General features: G+C 34.6%; 2 protein-coding genes across 4 annotated transcripts in view; both read left to right on the top strand.

Annotated features, from left to right (window-relative positions):
- The first annotated feature begins 624 nt into the window (after positions 1-624).
- The window catches only part of LOC114332385 (fatty-acid amide hydrolase 2-A), a 180,156-nt gene continuing 160,186 nt past the window's right edge, over positions 625-20,594 (top strand). Inside the window, exon 1 of one of the 3 annotated variants that reach the window (XM_028282174.2) lies at positions 625-955. In XM_028282174.2, the coding sequence (XP_028137975.1) occupies positions 932-955 (24 nt within the window). In that variant the 5' untranslated portion in view covers positions 625-931. The remainder of the gene's footprint in view (positions 956-20,594) is intronic. The other 2 variants (XM_028282173.2, XM_028282172.2) reach the window with 2 other exon arrangements.
- On the top strand, positions 10,553-13,710 carry LOC126887889 (zinc finger MYM-type protein 1-like). Its single transcript, XM_050655789.1, has 2 exons — positions 10,553-10,750; positions 10,939-13,710. Exon 2 carries the CDS (start codon positions 10,967-10,969, stop codon positions 13,259-13,261), a length of 2,295 nt encoding a protein of 764 aa, XP_050511746.1. The 5' UTR covers positions 10,553-10,750; positions 10,939-10,966; the 3' UTR covers positions 13,262-13,710.

Raw genomic sequence — 20,594 nt, 5'->3', positions numbered from 1 at the left:
AATTGTAGCAAACTTTCAGCTTCATCAGTATCATTAGTTAAAATATCACAGAGCGTTCGATAACATAAGTGGCAGACCAAACTTATGTTTTTTTAAATGGAACACCCTATATTTTATTTTATGTTCGAAATCTTCTTAACTTCCCCATTACAAAAATATAAAGGTTTAATATGTTATATAGGGTATTTACAAAGTTATAACATATTTTCTATGAAAATGAAAATCGTAACAAGTTCAATTCCCTGTATAAATAGAAATAAACACAACAGCATTGGTTTATAGTTTATAAACTGGTATAATTAACTTACGTAGTAAACAAATCTTTAAAAATATTTTGTACATTTCATGTCAACTAAAATTTATTTCGCTAACGTGAATATAATACTTTTATATGATTTATTACATTATTATTAAGTTTGAAACATCTGAATAGTTCCGCTTCCCTTCCCCTCTCCTTAATAACAAATATTTTTCTATCAAACAAACAATAAACATATCTAAATATGTAGCGTGTACCAAAATATAAAGTCACTGCGTACGCTAAATAATGACGTCACTGGCTTGATGAAATTTAATTCGCGTGTACCTAACTTTTTTATTTGCGTACACGTTAGCGTGTACCTAGACACAGTGTAAAAATAAATTAGTACATAAATATAAAGAAGATCTTTGTTGCGAACATAATTACTGTCTTGTTTTTGTTAGATACTCCAAACTCGCTAATTCATTTATTACTTAGACAGACATGTGCATATTATTTTTAATTTAGTGTATGTGATAATTTGTTATTCATTAGTTGCTAATTTGACATACACTGGTGGTATATATTGAGGAATATATTAATTTACTGATTTTTAATGACACAGCGGTTTACCTTCTAATTTTCTAATATTAACAAAGGTCAACAACACACTGCAATACTGCAATCAAAATGTCTTCAGTGGAATCCATAAAAGTAAGTTTATTATGATTATTTTATGAAGCAAAATACCTATATTTTATTTTCTGTAATTTACTATTTTTGCTTGGAAATCATTATTCAAATTTAATAAAATGTTTAATAATTTGGCTATTAGTGATGACATGCAATAATGTCTTATATTGAGCAATTCAAAACTTTCCTATAATTACCTATGTATTTAGTAATAAGTATGTATGTATTTATATATAATAAATTTACAAAAAATCAATATATTATTAGAAGATATAAAAATACACATCACACCTTTGGAGAAACACTGACCTACCTGAATATTTGTTAAATGTTGGGAAAATGCATTTGAAATTTTGAAAGTTAGTAAGGCTAAAAATGAGATGCAAATTACAAGAGAAAGTAGAAATTTATTGTCCACAGTTTTAGTTTGTACCTTTCTCTATGTATTATACTAAAATATATAATGATTTTTCTTAAACATCCCCTCTTAAAGCTGCCTGAAGGGAGAAAATTCGCAAATATTTATTTATTTATTGTTAATAAACGGGACAAGCCCATTGACCAAAAATATAATTTCTGAATTAGGAGAATACCAGGAACCCCTTGGGTTTTTTTTGTACTTTTTCACAACGTTGCTTTTGTGGATATGCCGGATTTCTCAAATGACTTAATGATTTAATGACTCTCAAATGATTTAATTATTGGTGTACTTAATGGAAATTACATTTTTAAATAACTATTGTTTGGAATTTCTATTTTCACTCTGAGAATCATTCTCAAAAAAGATTATTTTAAAAAAAATCTGCTATGATGTATAATTTATTTTTATTAGGATATGTCTTTTCAAAATTGATATACTTAGCCTACATCTTGTAGGCCACAGTATGTGTGTGGCTGTAAAAAGAATTGGGTTGGTGTTATTACCCTAGGGCCTAGGGGCATCAAATTCTGACTATTTTTGTGTGTTATTTTGTTAATTCATTTCTGCAATCTTACTGCAATCTGTAGATGTGATTGTGTAACTTAGGGTTTTGTAAAGTAGATTTGCGTTAGTGTATTGTACTTGTCCCAGACATGTTTGCATATCTGAGATTTCTCAAAGTCTCTGTTCTTGATGTATGTTTCATGCTCACAGTCGTCGCTGGGCCATCGAGGTGTAAACATCGTTAAAGCGCTCCGAAAAACCGGTGATTAAGAATTCTAATTATCTTATCAACAACAATAAAAAAAACCCATTAGCAATAAGTGAGAAAAACAAAACAATATGTTCCCTTCGGGGAATCTTATTGGGTTCAGAAATGGACAACCAGTTTATCAACAACAAAACATACAGAGTGATCCAATAAATCTACAAATAACACAAGCAACCAATAACCAACTACAGTGGCAGCCAACAATGATGAACCAACCAGAAAATGCAATGAACATGAATATGCCAACTATGCAACAACAGTATCATACAACTCCTATTCGCGGTGTGCAAGTACTTGGAAGGGAAACGAGAAACGACCGTGCGTGAGTCGCGGAGAAATATTGAAACTATCTTAAATAATTCATATTGTCAATTGAAATTGTCAAATTGACGTATATTTTATTATATAAAGCAATTATTATATAAAGGTAAATTTAATTAATTGTATTTTGCTTGCAGTACTCCATTATAATAACTAAGTTTATTTACTACATACAATTGTGTACGTTTGCATAACATAACCTGAATCTTATTTTTTCTTCTTATTATTTTTTGGACTATGGCCTTGATAATTATCCAGCAACCAGGACTAATATAATTGGCCAATATAATTAAAAGTGCGAATAAAAGTACAGAGCGTAGAAATAGAGGTCGCTTTGCCGAACTTGCACGGGCCCAATACAGACAGCAAATACAAACTATTACTCTCAACCAGTTCAGCAGCAAATGCCGACATCAAGTAAAAATAGTGCAAATATCGAAGACAGAGAAACTCACTATATGACATCAACCAGCGAAGATGAAGAAGAAAATCAGACAAACAGTAAAAACGCTTGGCAAGTCATGGGAAGCAATAAAAGGAAGAAAATACATAACAACAAACCAAATCCAAGCGAAATTGAAACAGGTAACCGATTCCAACCGCTGTCAAAAGAAACAGAAGAAAATACTGGAAACGCAGAAACCAACAAAATACCAAAACCTCCACCAATATTTGTACATGGGGTACAGGATTTTAACGAGATGACAAAGCAATTAGAGGAAATAGCGAAAAAAGAAGAATACCAGACAAAAAGTTTAATAAACAACGTTGTCAAAATAAATTGTGAAACACCAGAAATATACCGAAAATTGGTTAAGGAGTTCAAGGAAAAAAATATATACCATCACACGTACCAACTAAAAGAAGAACGAGCCTACAGAATCGTGATCAGATACTTACATCACTCAACCAATACTGATGAAATAAAAAGTGAGCTATCTCAGTTAGGGCACAAAGTGAGAAACATAGTTAATGTAAAACAACAAAAAACCAAAGAACCACTTAATCTCTTCTTTGTAGATTTAGAACCCGCGCAAAACAATAAAGATGTCTATAATATAACAGGCCTACAGAACAGAGTAGTACTCATAGAACCTCCACGAACTCAAAAAAACAGTATAATACAGTGCATGAGATGCCAACAATATGGACATTCCAAATCATATTGTAATAGACCATTCGTCTGTGTAAAATGCGGAGGCTCACACAATACCAACACGTGCAAAAAGTCAAAGGAGACGCCAGCCATATGTGCGTTATGCAATGGAGGCCACCAAGCCAATTATAAGGGATGTGATCACTATAAGAAACTTACCAAAGGAAGCAACAAAAACAATGGAGAGCATCAAAACCCATCAGCAATCTACACAAATGATATATACACAAGAAACACACAACAACGATCCAATCCACTGCCCCAGGGCTTGAGCTACGCTGAAGTAACTAAACACAACCAAACAGAAGATACAACCACTGTGTTAAACAAGTTCTTGAAAGAATTCAAGAATCTATTCAACCAACTAATCCAACAAAATAGCATGGTCCTCAACATGCTTACCATGCTTATGAACAAAATGAAATAAATGGCTAAGTTTCTTCGAATAGCTCAATGGAATGCCAACGGCCTTCCAAACCATACAGAAGAAGTGAAAATATTTCTAGACATAAATAAAATTGACATATTTTTAATTAGTGAAACGCACTTTACGAACAGAACTTATTTTAACATACCTAAATATAAACTATATCATACTGAGCATCCTGACGGCACAGCCCACGGAGGTACAGCAATACTCATCAAAGAAAATATTAAACATCATGAACTACTGAAGTACAAAGAAGAACACATCCAAGCAAGAGACAGTAAGCTTTGAAGCACTTCCATATAATGTCAGTGTAACAGCTGTGTACTGCCCTCCTCGCCATAATCTAAAACGAGAACACTATGAAGAATTTTTCCAAACTTTAGGACCAAAATTCATTGCTGGGGGAGATTACAACAGCAAGCATACCTTGTGGGGGTCACAACTTATAACAACAAAAGGCAGAGAACTGGCATATGTTATACAAAATAAGAATTACTCATTTATCTCAACGGGAACACCAACATACTGGCCGACCGATCCCAACAAAAAACCAGATTTATTGGACTTCTTCATAACAAACGGTATTGGTATAACTTATACAGATATAACACCAAGCTATGACCTAACTACTTTCCATAGCCCAATAATAGCAACGGTAAGTACAACAGTTATCACTAAAAAACCAAAACTCCACCTGCACAACAATAAAACAAACTGGGACACTTTCCGACAAAATTCACGATACTATCAAAATAACAACGAGGCTGAAAAAACCGGAAGAAATAGAAGAGGACTATAACAAATTTATAAACATACTACAGTATGCAGCTAAATCAGCTACCCCACAAAGTAGTCCCAACAGAAACATAAGTAATATACCTTTAGAAATAAAAAAACTGGTAGCTGAAAAAAGAAAGGCCAGATCTGCATGGCAACGAACACACACACCAGACAGCAGAACAAGATACAATCGCATCAGCAACAAATTAAAATCAAAGCTGCAAGAAGTCAAAAATGAGTCATTTACGAATTACATCACCAATCTATCAAGACAAGACAACTCTATATGGAAGCCCATAAAAAGTAAGAGAAAGCCAATAACAGCATTACCTCCAATACGTAAAAATTCAACACCACCAGGACCATGGGCAAAAAGTGGTAAAGAAAAGGCTGACCTATTTGCCGAGTATTTAGCAGAAGTTTTTACTCCACTAAATGACGACCAAGTACCAGAAGCGAACCAAATATTAGAAGAACCACTACAGATACAGGACCAAATAAAACTATTTACTCCAAAAGAAATTAGAGACGTAATTGCCACCCTAAACCCAAAGAAGGCACCAGGCGAAGATCTGATAACCGCAAAAATGTTAAAAGAAATACCCAAAAAGGGCATAGTTAAACTATTGCACATATTCAATGCAATACTTAGATGTGACTACTGGCCCAAAGCACTCAAAATTGGACAAATAATTATGATACCAAAGCCTGGCAAAAACCCTCTAGATGTCTCATCATATAGGCCTATCAGCTTATTACCAACAATCTCCAAGTTGCTTGAAAGACTTATCCTAAACAGAATAAATGCAGAAATAAATCCACAAAATTGGATCCCAGATCATCAGTTCGGATTTCGACAAAGACATTCAACGATACAACAATGCCATCGCATAGTCAATGCCATCAACCAGTCACTTGAAAATCAGCAGTACTGCACAGCAGCCTTTATAGACATCAGTCAGGCTTTTGACAAAGTCTGGCATCCAGGCTTGTTATGCAAAATAAAAAGAATTCTTCCAGCAAGTTACTACAACCTACTGAAAGCCTACCTACACGAACGGCAGTTTAAAGTAAAAGTTAATGAAGAAGTCTCGGAATACAAGCCTATTCACTCTGGCGTACCACAAGGGAGCATACTAGGGCCATTATTGTACATACTATATACATATGACTTGCCTACAAATGATAAAACAACCATCGGGACATTTGCAGACGACACTGCTATTTTTGCCAAGCATGACGATCCTATTGCAGCAACACAAAATCTCCAAGAGCATCTAAACTCACTTGAAATATGGCTGAAGAAGTGAAAGTTTAAGGTAAACGAAACAAAATCATCCCATATAACATTCACTCTCCGGACTGGAACCTGCCCACCAGTAACCATCAATCAAATAAAAATACCACAAAGTAATCAAGTCAAATATCTAGGGCTACACTTTGACAATAAACTCAACTGGAAACACCATATAACAAAGAAAAGAATGCAACTTGACCTAAAAACCAAAGAACTTTACTGGCTCATTGGAAGAAAATCCCACCTTTCAATAGAAAACAAACTGCTAATATATAAAGCAGTGATAAAGCCAATCTGGACTTATGGCATTGAACTGTGGGGCTGTGCTAGAAAATCCAATACTGTGATTATCCAGAGAGCGCAATCCAAGATACTTCGAGCAATAGTTAATGCACCATGGTATGTATCAAACCAAACTCTACACACAGATCTAAAAATTCCATATGTAACCGAAGTCATCCGAGAAAACAACAGAAAACACCACAACAAACTAGAAGACCATCCTAATCCACTACTTCATCCACTACTGCAACCTGTCCACAATAGAAGACTCAGAAGAAACTTGCCCCTTCGACCTAAGAGGTAACTGAGGAAACATCGCTGGATGTTTACCTCTCCACGTCACCATCAAGACAATAAACAACTTGATTGTCAGTGATATGGTGATTACCGCCACATACAAATATTTTTTTTTAATTATTGTATTGTATTAATATTAACAAAAAACATATTGTAATAATGTATATTAATTGTGTAAATTGGCTGAAAGACTTCGGTCGATGGCCTTTTGGTACATTGTATCAATAAAGTATGTCTCTCTCTCTCTCTCTCTCTCTCTCTGTAAGACCAACAAATTGACTTAAGATGTTTGTTTTATATCTGATTGTCAATAAAGGGAGATAATAAAAAAAAATGTTTCATGCTCGTTTACCCTTATACTTGGTTGTCTTGCAGTTTCTCCCACATAGAAATTGTTGCATTCACAGGGTATTTTATAGATGCAGTTTTCAGATCTTTCTTTTGTGTTATTAGGTTTGGTTTTGGACAAGATAGATCTCAGAGTGGTGGTTGTTTTTAATGTTTTTGTTTCCTATTTTTTCAATTTTTTGATAAGCTCTTTATATATCGTCTGCAGGGCCGCGCCAAGGCTTTCAAGCGCCCCGGGGCAAGTAATTTTAGGCGCCCCTTTCCTCCTTCCTTTGTAAGTAGTTTTTTTGTAGCTTAGTGAATCGTTTTACGGTATACCTACAAACTATTTTTTATGTGTTAGGAAAGTATCATCATCATTATAATCTAACCGTTATCGTCCACTGCTGAACATAGGCCTCCTCTAAGTTTCTCCATGTCTCCATATCTTGAGGTACTAGCTATCCAGTTCCCGGCAGTTCTCTTTAAATCGTCACTCCAGCGCCTTGGTGATCGATATCTGCTTCGTTTATCCGATTGTCCGCCTGCGGTCGCTATTCCAATAATCTTCTAGTCTAGCTGTTGTTCGGTGTTCTTGCCACATGACCTGCACATCTCCATTACTTTTTTGCTACATGTTCTACTATGTCTTTGATTTTGGTTCTTTGCCTGATATTATTTGGTATTATGTCTCCTTGCGGTTCTTAGCATGGCATTCTGGGTAACCCTTATTTTCTGCTCTTAGATTTTCAGCAGCAGGAAAGTAATATGCTGATAAATTATTATGAATCCTATAAATATTTACAAAAAACAACGATTACATTATCAGAGAACAGATAAATATAATTATTGTTATAGTCCATTTGCTCACGGTTTTTGCTCCGTATTTTAAAGAACTGTTTGGATTGACATGGAATTTGGCATACTCATAGCTAATTTATAACAAAGAAAAAATTGATAATGCGCCGTCGGGGATGAAAAAATATACGTTAAAATTATAAAATTAAGTCCGGAAGTGGATAAACTGACTAATTCTAAGCAACTTTTGTTCCATAATATACAGTTTTTTCGCTATTTCAAGTCAATAATTTTGAGTTATTTGCGAGTGAATATGTTCATTTTTCAACATAAAAACACGGTTTTTGACGGTTTTTCGCAAATAACATAAAAGTGTGTATTTTATTGAAAAAAATGTTCTTAGCAAAAATATAAAATGTTCTTTTAGAAAAATATAATGCTTATAAAAGAATTAAAAAAACTTATTTGCGAGTGTTCATTTTTCAACATAAAAACACGATTTTAGACGGTTTTTCGCAAATAACACAAACAGTGTGTATTTTATTGAAAAAAATGTTCTTAGCAATAATATAAAATGTTCTTTTAGAAAAAATATAATGCTTATAAAAGAATTAAAAAAACTTGTGCACGACCCTCTAGACAAGTGGGTTATTATTCGTCAAATACCAAATCGAACATTTCAACGTGAAATAACCAAACAATGAAGCTTTTTTCGGGCAAAACTCGTTATGACTTTTTTAAAATCTTTAGAAAAAGCTTTATTTTTGTTTTTAAAAAAGTTTCTAGCAGCAAAAGTAGGCCAGTAACGCTGAAAATAAAGTTGGTCCCTTTGTTTTTGGTAAAAAACATCGTAAAAATCTCCGCTTAATTAGCATCACAAATGAAAATAATCGTTACAGATTTACAATTTACTTCACTTACGTACATTTATATGATCTGGAACTTTTACCATTTCAAAGTGCTTATTTTTGAAAAAAACTGGTTTTAAATAAAAAATAATATTTTGAAATTTTGAAGGAAATGCCTTTTTTTCAAAATTTTTCCTAAGAATATATTTTCGATAAAATACTTACTTTTTGAGTTATTTTCGGAAAACCGTCTAAAAACGTGTTTTTTTTTGTTGAAAAATGAACATATTCACTCGCAAATAACTCGAAAAGTAGATATTGACTTAAGCGTTGATTTAATACAATCCGTGTATTCAATCAACGACTTAAGTAATATAAAAACTTTATAGAACAACTTAACTTTATAGTTACATACTTACAATTCGTTAGTTTATCCACTTCCGGACTTATTTTAAACGTATATTTTTTCACCCTCGTGAAGGGGTGGTACTCCCCTATGGCAAAAGCACACGTTGACACAATAACATTTTCTTCTTTGACATTATAGCTGTGTGTATGCCAAATTTCATGTTAATCCAAGCTGTTCTTTAAGATTCAGAGGTTTTGCAATATTTTACCGTGAGTGAATGGACTAATAGTTCAGTTTAATGAGAGAAATTATCAACGGTTGGGGATCAAAGTAATAATAACTGCGATTTTTATATCTACTTACGATTGGTAAATTTTCAATTTTACAAGATAATAAAATATTACTAATATTTCTGGTAATTTCGCTATTGTCAATTTTTTTTTCGGCACCTGCCGGCGCCTTTTTGTTTCAGCGCCGGGGGGCACCGCCCCTCTCCGCCCTTATGGACGGCGCGGCCCTGATCGTCTGTGTCTTTCTAATACCTTGTAACCCCAAAATCACGATTGTTCAGGAGATAAGAAAAACTATTTCTATTCATACTCTGACTAATGGGGATACATGCTATTAGAAACCCATTTAATAATATAAGTAATGAAGTATGGCTTACAAGGTTTTTTGAACATACGAGTTTAGCTTTACATTATAAAAATCTGCAAAAAACGCATTTTCTAATTTTTGTGGATTACGAGGTATAAGAACGACACAGACGATATGGCATTGTTGTCATCTTTGAGTCCCTTCTTTTGAGTGTCTCTGAAATGCTGGTGAAATGCTCTGAAATGTGGTGTTTTGTTATTTCTTTTCTTCAATCTCCTGGAATTCCTTGTTTATAAATGACAATCGGGTAGTCATTTTTAGTTTAAAACTTTATTAACAGGTTTTTTCTTCCAGAAATGCATTTTTATTAGAGCAGGTGCTTCAAGCTTGATTTGATAATTCCTTTTTATGTTTAAATTGTGGTTGGAGTGTTAATGTGTTAACCATAATTAGTTCTTCAGTAAAGAACATAGAAAAGTAAATATGGTCTACGCAATTTAAAAAAACAGTACATTAGAAATCTTCTAACTTTTTAATATACAGAGTTGGGATGAAGTATGGAACCTGTCAGTCCTGGATTTGTCAATAGGCCGCGGCCTATAGGCGGCAGCGTCTTAGGGGCGGCAGATTTTACAGGAAGCTCACTTAATTATAGAGAATAAAGGTCAAACAAGTTCACAGGTTGTCTCATGGTTTTTTATACTAATACGTTAAATTCTCATAGAAACTCACATATCGAAAATTATCAATCCTAGGTATTTTTACCGTTTTTATCTACATAATAATATACTAATAATATCTACTATACTATTATTGTGTGACTGTATCTGACTGATGGATAACAGCAGCGGGGCGACGACGCGGCGGGAGCAGTGACTCAATGCAGCCGAACATGAGCCGAACCACCTCCATTTCCTACCCGCGCTCGACATTCGACAAACCGCCCGCACAGTTCAAAGCGGCAGTGTTTTGCAAGCATCGATTGCATACGCTATGCTCGAGTCGCCTCGCTATTATCTATACAAAACACATAACGACTACTTACTTCTGAAGAAAAAATCAGTGATTCTCAATAATTATTTATTTATTTATATTTATTTAATCATTTATACTTTGTTGGTGAAAGTTTCTGTTGAAATAGGTAAGTTCTACACAATGGTAGCAATACTCTAATATATTTTTATCATTTACACTCATTAAATGAAAATTTTGCCTCATTAAAATGAAAGATAATGAAAGATGAATATATTAAAATTTGAGACATGTCATGACGTTTTCTAGTTGGCGCACACACTGGCGCAGTTATTCACGTCTTTTTTCTTTTTACAGATTGATAGCGTCCTCAAACTGACGGAAAATGAGTGATGGAAGGAAAAGACTTAGCGGTGCTGAGTACAGAAAAAATGCCAAAATAAAAAAAGATAAACAAGAACACGCACTTCAGAAGACCAGGAAAATAGAAGCTTTTTTTAAGAGTGAAAACAGCAACGAGGGTTTACGTAATGCACAAGAGAACTCGGGGATTAGTAATAATAAGGAAAATCAACATGAACAAGGTTCTGTTCCGGTTGAGGTGAAGAGCCTGTACCATCAAAAACAGTCAAATCAGTCGTGTCCAGTAAAACTTGTTCATCCTCCTGATTCTGACACCGAAATACCTTCAACAAGTAAGTGTTATTCAAAGTCAGATAACGAAGAAGTGGCTATAGTTACGACATCAACTGAAATTCATTCAATAACAAAACTAAACACAGATCCAGCCTTATGGGAAATAAACGATTTAACGAGAGATATTATTGCCAGAAATGGTTTTGAACAAAACAAGTCCTGTGATTTCACAAAAAGTGGAAGAATGTATTCCGATCATCGCCGTTATTTACCAAAAAATATATTTTACAGAAAAATGAAGAATAATGAAGTTAAAGAAAGGAATTGGCTCGTCTATTCGGAAAGCAAAAGCTCGGTATTTTGTGGACCCTGTATGGCCTTTGGATCTTTTGAGAACAAGACACAGTTTGACGAGCAAGGCTTCAATGATTGGAAGAATGCAGAAGTTCGAGTAGCTCAACACGAAAACTCTCCAAGTCATAAATCATGCATTCTCGCTTTAAGAGCTAGAAGTGTGATTCACGGCAATATCCAATCTTCCTTAACTATCCAACTTAACGAAGAAATTTCTTACTGGAAGAACATTTTAAAGAGGGTTGTTGCTGTTATAAAAGGATTAGCTTCTAGAGGTCTCGCTTTTAGAGGAAGTAATGAAAAGTATGGTGACCAGCATAGTGGAAATTACATTATGCTTCTGGAATTAATAGCAGAATTTGACCCATTACTAGCTAAACACATTGAAAGATATGCAAACCAAGGATCAGGAACAACTAGTTACCTATCGAAAACTGTTTGTGACGAATTTATTTCTTTAATGGCTGAAAAAGTATTAATATACATTAGTAATGAGATAAAAAAAGCAAAGTACTTTTCTTTGATTGTGGACTCAACACCGGATGCAGCACATATAGATCAGCTAACGCTTGTCATTCGATATGTTTTAGATAACGGAGAACCATGTGAAAGATTTATCAAATTCTTACCTTCTGTAGGACACAAAGCTCAAGAAATGTTTGATGCCATTACTATAGAGCTAGAACAGTTAAACATTAATCTCAAAGATTGCCGTGGTCAATCTTATGATAATGCCTCTAACATGTCAGGGATTTACAATGGTTTACAAGCTAAAATTCAAGAACAAGCACCATTTGCCATGTTTGTTCCTTGTGCAGCTCATTCACTGAATTTGGTGGGAACCTCGGCCGCTGAGTCTTGTCCAGAAGCCTGCCGCTTTTTCATGTTGCTGGAGGAGGTATATACTTTCTTCGTGAAGTCAACCGAACGTTGGAAAAAACTGATAAATGAGATAGGAAGAGGAAAGAGGCTCAAGAGAGTGAATCTAACTCGTTGGTCGGCTAGATCAGATGCCTGTAAAAGTCTAAGAGATTCTTGGGATGAAGTAGTAACAGTTTTAAAAATTATTGAAAATGACACTACAGAGAAACCCGTCCCGCGAAATGAGGCAAAAGGAATTCGCATTAAATTAGAAAAACTTGAAACTGCTTTCATGGTCGTATTTTGGAATGCTATTTTGGAGAGATTAAATAAAGTGAGTATTCAGATTCAGAGCTCATCTGTAGATGTTTTGACGGTATCTGATCTCTATGGATCTCTAGTAGAGTTTACAATAGCAGAACGAGACAACTTTGACTATTTTGAAGAAAAAGCAATTGAGATGAGCGCTCTTAAGCAATATCAAGGTGAAATAAAGAGGCAACCTAAAAGAAAAAAAATGACGGATGAAACATCGAATGAAGAACCTGAAACACCCTACGGCTCCAGAGATTTTTTCAGAGTGGACACCTTTTTGGTCATCCTTGATAGACTGAGGGCTGAAATAGAGAGAAGGCATAATGCTTACTTAAACTTTAAAGAAAAGTTTTTATTTTTAACAAAAATTACTGAATTTTCAACACAAATAGTTACCGAAAAAGCCCAGTCGCTGGTGAAATATTATACCAATGATTTAGAGGAAGATTTGGTTCAAGAATGTGTGCATTTTCACAGTTACATTCCTCTAGTAATGTTGCAGAATGTGCAGTGAAGCCTAGATCAAACTCATTGCTCAGTCTCTCAACGTTTTTGAGGAATCACTCGCTGTCTAATGTTTACCCTAACTTAGATATAGTTCTCCGCATCGCACTTTCGACTCCGGCTACGAATTGCTCTGGGGAAAGAAGTTTTTCCTGTTTAAAACGAGTAAAAAATTATCAAAGGTCTTCATTGTCTCAAGAAAAAATGAATTCTTTGGCTCTTCTCTACATAGAAGCAGAGATAATGAACACTATAAACTATGATGATATTATAAATGATTTTGCTATTAAAAAGTCCCGTAAAAAATTGTAATTATTGTTTCCTTAAGCCCTTCCTAATGACTAATTCATTATTTTGATCAACCTTAGTTCGTTTCTTACTACATATGGAAAATTATTATTTTAGTAAGGTACATGGGGCGGCGCAAATAAAGTGGCCTACACTCGTAAACAATATAAATCCGGCACTGAACCAAGCAAATATCTTTGAAACGAAAAGAACAATATTTATGAAACTTTGCATGCAAGTACAGTCACGCAAAAGGCATCTGATGCCATATTTTTTGTTACTACTCCACTTCCGGTTTCACCGGAAATACCCTTAACTTATTTACTTTAAATGGGACACCCTTTATATTTTTGCAGATTTTAAAAGAACTTGTTTTTTATTATTTTTAATTCATACATACCAAGTTTGGAAGAAAAAACTATTAAAATAAGAAATAAATGTTACGTTCCAAATTTGAAGTAGGAAGTCCCACCTCTATTTTCAATAATTTAAACAATTCTTGACATGTTAAATCGGTTGCCTATTTTAATTATAATTGACATTATAATCAAGGTGGCGAAAAATGAAACATTAGTAGTTTTTAAATAGGGGTAATGCCTATCAAATTTTTCTGAAGTTAAGGGAAAATGTCCACTTTTGTGAAGAAACTAATTTAGATCGTTCTTCCTAGAGATATCTTGGAATATTTAGGATCACAAAATTTAAATGTTTGAATATCGGTATTATTCGGTGACCTCCGTGTATCCAGTGTGTCAGACGTTCGGGAACACAACGGAGAAGAACGGGATTTTGGGTTTGACGGTTGCACCTGAAAGTTCGTGCTAGTTTAAAATCGGCATTCTGTTTTTTTTGCTGCTGTTCCATGTGGGATCTGGTCTAGTACAAACTGTGTGGATGTTCAAGGGGGATTTGCCGCTTTCGTGGAAGGATTTTTGGAAATATCCACAACTTCGTTAAAAGCGGATTTAGCGTGCACATGCCTATCCCAAAGTCGCATTTAAATCAAGAAATTAGCCTTTAATCACGAGTCCAATTTGGAGTATTTTAAACCCCTAACCTGGCTAAAAAGGGGTTTTTCTTGTTTCTGTCTGGCTGTAATTTTCAACTTGTCCAACATTGTCATACAAGTTTATGTACATCGGTACATCGTATTTTTGGAGTTCTTATCTACCTAATTAAGTCGCAGTGGATTTACGAATGGTACTCTTGGAGTTTGGAGTGGAGACACACTGTCCTATTGGGACCGTGCAAGTTCGGAAAAGCGACACCTGGTTTCTTCGCTCTGCACTTTTATTCGCACTTTTAATTATATTGGCCAATCATATGGTCCTGGTTACTGGATAATTGTCAAGGCCATAGTCAAAAAAAAATAATAAGAAGAAAAAATAAGATTTAGGTTATATTATTAAAACGTAAACAATTGTATGTAGTAAATAAAATTACTTATTAAAATGCAGTACTGCAAGCAAAATACAATTAATTAAATTTACCTTTATATAATAATTGCATATCATATCAATATTGTGAAGCAATATATAATTTTTCTTCTTTAATGACAATAGGTATGAAATGTACGTCAATTTGACAATTTCAATTGACAATATGAATTATTTAAGAAAGTTGCAATATTTCTCCGCTATTCGCGCACGATCGTTTCGCGTATCCCTTCCGAGTACTTGCACACCGCGAATAACGAGAAGGCCACGCGGTGAAGTATATATTTGATTGAATATTCGAGGTATGGATCGATAATTAATTTTCGACGGAAAATTTAAGCGCCGCGCCGTCTAATTTGTTTATGGAATACAATAGTTTTTTTAAAGATTATTTGCGGTTTGTTTTTATTTTAATATTTACAAATACTATACACAGTTTTTAAAGATTATTTGCGGATTAGTTTATTCGTTTAATATTTACACATACCTAGTATAATTTTGCAAACTGCGTCTAAGGGTGGGTTAAATATTTGAAATAGATCTATTTTTTTTATATTATTGTCTGCGCACGCACTTGAGCTCTCGTGGTGTCCTATTTGGGTTAATTATTTTTTTTTGTTGGTATTGAACCACACACCCCTTAGCGTCCGGTACTTTTTTACACACCTTTTACCGTGCAATTAAATAGAAATAACATATGCATTTTTGTTAGGCAAGTAGAAGCCGCATTTTTATATTCTTTTTTTATTAAACCTATCGTAAAGTTAAATAAAATAATTGTAATATGTAATTGTTTTCAAATATCTTGGGAATATATTTATCAAAAATTGAGTAATTGCTAATCTCAGACAATTTCATTTATTTTTTATTTATTCAGGTTGTATACTATACTTAGTATTTTGGTAGTAAACCTATTGGTAAGTTGGTGGTTTATTAAATAGTAACGTAGGGAAGGCTGTGGGCCAATTTACCTGGCGCCCTTATATAACTTTAGATTATTTTTGTTTTGTGGACCGCACGACCATCTCCACTGTTTTGTCTAGCCGCGAGCCATTCCCAGACTGTCACCGTATAGTACTTTTCTTTCCGGGTGTACGTCTGATTTATATGTGGTACATTTTGTAATTTTTTTTATATATATTCGGTTTTGTACGCCACATAAATCTCTTTACAATTTAAAAATAGGTTAGACCAATGATATTAAAAATAATTCAATAATTCAAAATAATTTCAAATGTTGAAAATGTTTGCTGTTCACCTCCTGACAACGTGCAAGCCTATAAATAAATTCGTGGGTAACTTTTTGCAAGATTTCTCCACGTATTCGTTCACATTCATCAATTATTCTTTGTCTCAAATCTTGCAGGCATGTTGGTCGTCCAACGTAAACACGTGATTTTAGATAACCCCAAAGAAAAAAAATCTAACGGGTTGAGGTCCGAAGAACGAGTGGGCCACTCTATGAATCATCTACGTCCAATCCATCGATTTGGAAAATTCACTTCCAAAAAATGAAAATTCACCATAACTGATTATCATTAATATTTCAATACGATCTTTTTCACTTAAATGAACGATTTTTAGTACAACTTATTTCTGTCAATTAGTTCATTAATAGTTTTACCTACTATGCTAAATTCAAATAAGTCATGCAGTGCATGTAAACAACAATTTCAGTCTTATAGGTATAGATGGGACTCGTTGATTTCCCACTAGGTTGTATTAATACAAAAAATTATCTACACACACTTTTTAACAAATTTTTTCTACCAAATTTGGTATGTATGAATTAAAAATAACAAGTTCTTTTAAAAATCCGCAAAAAACAGGGTGTCCCATTTAAATTAAATAAGTTAAGGTTATTTCCGGTGAAACCGGAAGTAAAGTAGTAACAAAAAATATGGCAACAGATGCCTTTTGCGTCACTGTACTTGCATGCAAAGTTTCATAAATATTGCTCTTTTCGTTTCAAAGATATTTGCTTAATTCCATACTTTATCCCAACCCAGTACGTTTGATTATAGAGACACCAGATTACAGTTTAAGTTTCAAGTTGGGAGCAGACAAGAGAAAAGTATAGGGTTTTTAGAGATGCAATCTTATGAAAATCTCTGGTATGTTTCTTATTGAAACCAACTTATTTTATAGTTTTGTTATTATCATGTTAATAAAAAATGTAAAGTTTTTTCTATTTAAAAAATTGAAGAATCTCAGATGCAGAATCCACCAATTTAATAAATTAAAATGGTAGAAAACTGAGATCCTTCGTGTTTGAAAGTTCTTACTGGTACATCCTCAATCTGCGACTTTTTCAATTAATAAGACAGCAGACGACGAATATAGAAAACGAAAGGGAAACGATCACATTTCGCTTTCATTCGTCTAGGAAAAACGGGCAGCAGAGGAACTTTCAGTACTCAAATCCGAGTAATAGGAAATAAAAATAATAAAATGATGGTTTTGCTTGTTTTCGATTCAGAGGGTTGCACACTAGCTAGACAGGCCCTGTTTCTACCCTTTCAGGCGTCATCAGTAGCTTTCCAAAGTGTGCCCACCTCTGAACCGAAAAATAGCTCCACCATCATTTTAAAGGGAATCTGAACAATAATTCAAATTTCCCATCAGACGCGATACAGCGACATCTACTAAAAAATTGAAGAATCTCAGATGCAGAATCCACCAATTTAATAAATTAAAATGGTAGAAAACTGAGATCCTTCGTGTTTGAAAGTTCTTACTGGTACATCCTCAATCTGCGACTTTTTCAATTAATAAGACAGCAGACGACGAATATAGAAAACGAAAGGGAAACGATCACATTTCGCTTTCATTCGTCTAGGAAAAACGGGCAGCAGAGGAACTTTCAGTACTCAAATCCGAGTAATAGGAAATAAAAATAATAAAATGATGGTTTTGCTTGTTTTCGATTCAGAGGGTTGCACACTAGCTAGACAGGCCCTGTTTCTACCCTTTCAGGCGTCATCAGTAGCTTTCCAAAGTGTGCCCACCTCTGAACCGAAAAATAGCTCCACCATCATTTTAAAGGGAATCTGAAAAATAATTCAAATTTCCCATCAGACGCGATACAGCGACATCTACTAAAAAATTGAAGAATCTCAGATGCAGAATCCACCAATTTAATAAATTAAAATGGTAGAAAACTGAGATCCTTCGTGTTTGAAAGTTCTTACTGGTACATCCTCAATCTGCGACTTTTTCAATTAATAAGACAGCAGACGACGAATATAGAAAACGAAAGGGAAACGATCACATTTCGCTTTCATTCGTCTAGGAAAAACGGGCAGCAGAGGAACTTTCAGTACTCAAATCCGAGTAATAGGAAATAAAAATAATAAAATGATGGTTTTGCTTGTTTTCGATTCAGAGGATTGCACACTAGCTAGACAGGCCCTGTTTCTACCCTTTCAGGCGTCATCAGTAGCTTTCCAAAGTGTGCCCACCTCTGAACCGAAAAATAGCTCCATCATCATTTTAAAGGGAATCTGAAAAATAATTCAAATTTCCCATCAGACGCGATACAGCGACATCTACTAAAAAATTGAAGAATCTCAGATGCAGAATCCACCAATTTAATAAATTAAAATGGTAGAAAACTGAGATCCTTCGTGTTTGAAAGTTCTTACTGGTACATCCTCAATCTGCGACTTTTTCAATTAATAAGACAGCAGACGACGAATATAGAAAACGAAAGGGAAACGATCACATTTCGCTTTCATTCGTCTAGGAAAAACGGGCAGCAGAGGAACTTTCAGTACTCAAATCCGAGTAATAGGAAATAAAAATAATAAAATGATGGTTTTGCTTGTTTTCGATTCAGAGGGTTGCACACTAGCTAGACAGGCCCTGTTTCTACCCTTTCAGGCGTCATCAGTAGCTTTCCAAAGTGTGCCCACCTCTGAACCAAAAAATAGCTCCACCATCATTTTAAAGGGAATCTGAAAAATAATTCAAATTTCCCATCAGACGCGATACAGCGACATCTACTAAAAAATTGAAGAATCTCAGATGCAGAATCCACCAATTTAATAAATTAAAATGGTAGAAAACTGAGATCCTTCGTGTTTGAAAGTTCTTACTGGTACATCCTCAATCTGCGACTTTTTCAATTAATAAGACAGCAGACGACGAATATAGAAAACGAAAGGAAAACGATCACATTTCGCTTTCATTCGTCTAGGAAAAACGGGCAGCAGAGGAACTTTCAGTACTCAAATCCGAGTAATAGGACATAAAAATAATAAAATGATGGTTTTGCTTGTTTTCGATTCAGAGGGTTGCACACTAGCTAGACAGGCCCTGTTTCTACCCTTTCAGGCGTCATCAGTAGCTTTCCAAAGTGTGCCCACCTCTGAACCGAAAAATAGCTCCACCATCATTTTAAAGGGAATCTGAAAAATAATTCAAATTTCCCATCAGACGCGATACAGCGACATCTACTAAAAAATTGAAGAATCTCAGATGCAGAATCCACCAATTGAATAAATTAAAATGGTAGAAAACTGAGATCCTTCGTGTTTGAAAGTTCTTACTGGTACATCCTCAATCTGCGACTTTTTCAATTAATAAGACAGCAGACGACGAATATAGAAAACGCAAGGGAAACGATCACATTTCGCTTTCATTCGTCTAGGAAAAACGGGCAACAGAGGAACTTTCAGTACTCAAATCCGAGTAATAGGAAATAAAAATAATAAAATGATGGTTTTGCTTGTTTTCGATTCAGAGGGTTGCACACTAGCTAGACAGGCCCTGTTTCTACCCTTTGAGGCGTCATCAGTAGCTTTCCAAAGTGTGCCCACCTCTGAACCGAAAAATAGCTCCACCATCATTTTAAAGGGAATCTGAAAAATAATTCAAATTTCCCATCAGACGCGATACAGCGACATCTACTAAAAAATTGAAGAATCTCAGATGCAGAATCCACCAATTTAATAAATTAAAATGGTAGAAAACTGAGATCCTTCGTGTTTGAAAGTTCTTACTGGTACATCCTCAATCTGCGACTTTTTCAATTAATAAGACAGCAGACGACGAATATAGAAAACGAAAGGGAAACGATCACATGTCGCTTTCATTCGTCTAGGAAAAACGGGCAGCAGAGGAACTTTCAGTACTCAAATCCGAGTAATAGGAAATAAAAATAATAAAATGATGGTTTTGCTTGTTTTCGATTCAGAGGGTTGCACACTAGCTAGACAGGCCCTGTTTCTACCCTTTCAGGCGTCATCAGTAGCTTTCCAAAGTGTGCCCACCTCTGAACCGAAAAATAGCTCCACCATCATTTTAAAGGGAATCTGAAAAATAATTCAAATTTCCCATCAGACGCGATACAGCGACATCTACTAAAAAATTGAAGAATCTCAGATGCAGAATCCACCAATTTAATAAATTAAAATGGTAGAAAACTGAGATCCTTCGTGTTTGAAAGTTCTTACTGGTACATCCTCAATCTGCGACTTTTTCAATTAATAAGACAGCAGACGACGAATATAGAAAACGAAAGGGAAACGATCACATTTCGCTTTCATTCGTCTAGGAAAAACGGGCAGCAGAGGAACTTTCAGTACTCAAATCCGAGTAATAGGAAATAAAAATAAT

Source organism: Diabrotica virgifera, chromosome 7 (assembly GCF_917563875.1).
Source record: "Diabrotica virgifera virgifera chromosome 7, PGI_DIABVI_V3a".
Classification (NCBI taxonomy): Eukaryota; Metazoa; Arthropoda; class Insecta; order Coleoptera; family Chrysomelidae; genus Diabrotica; species Diabrotica virgifera.
Note: the sequence above shows the minus strand (reverse complement) of the source record. Positions and strands in the feature narration are given on the sequence as shown.

Excerpts from the sequence above, each read along its gene's own strand:
- LOC126887889 (XM_050655789.1), top strand. The coding sequence starts at position 10,967 with ATGAGTGATGGAAGGAAAAGACTTAGCGGTGCTGAGTACAGAAAAAAT.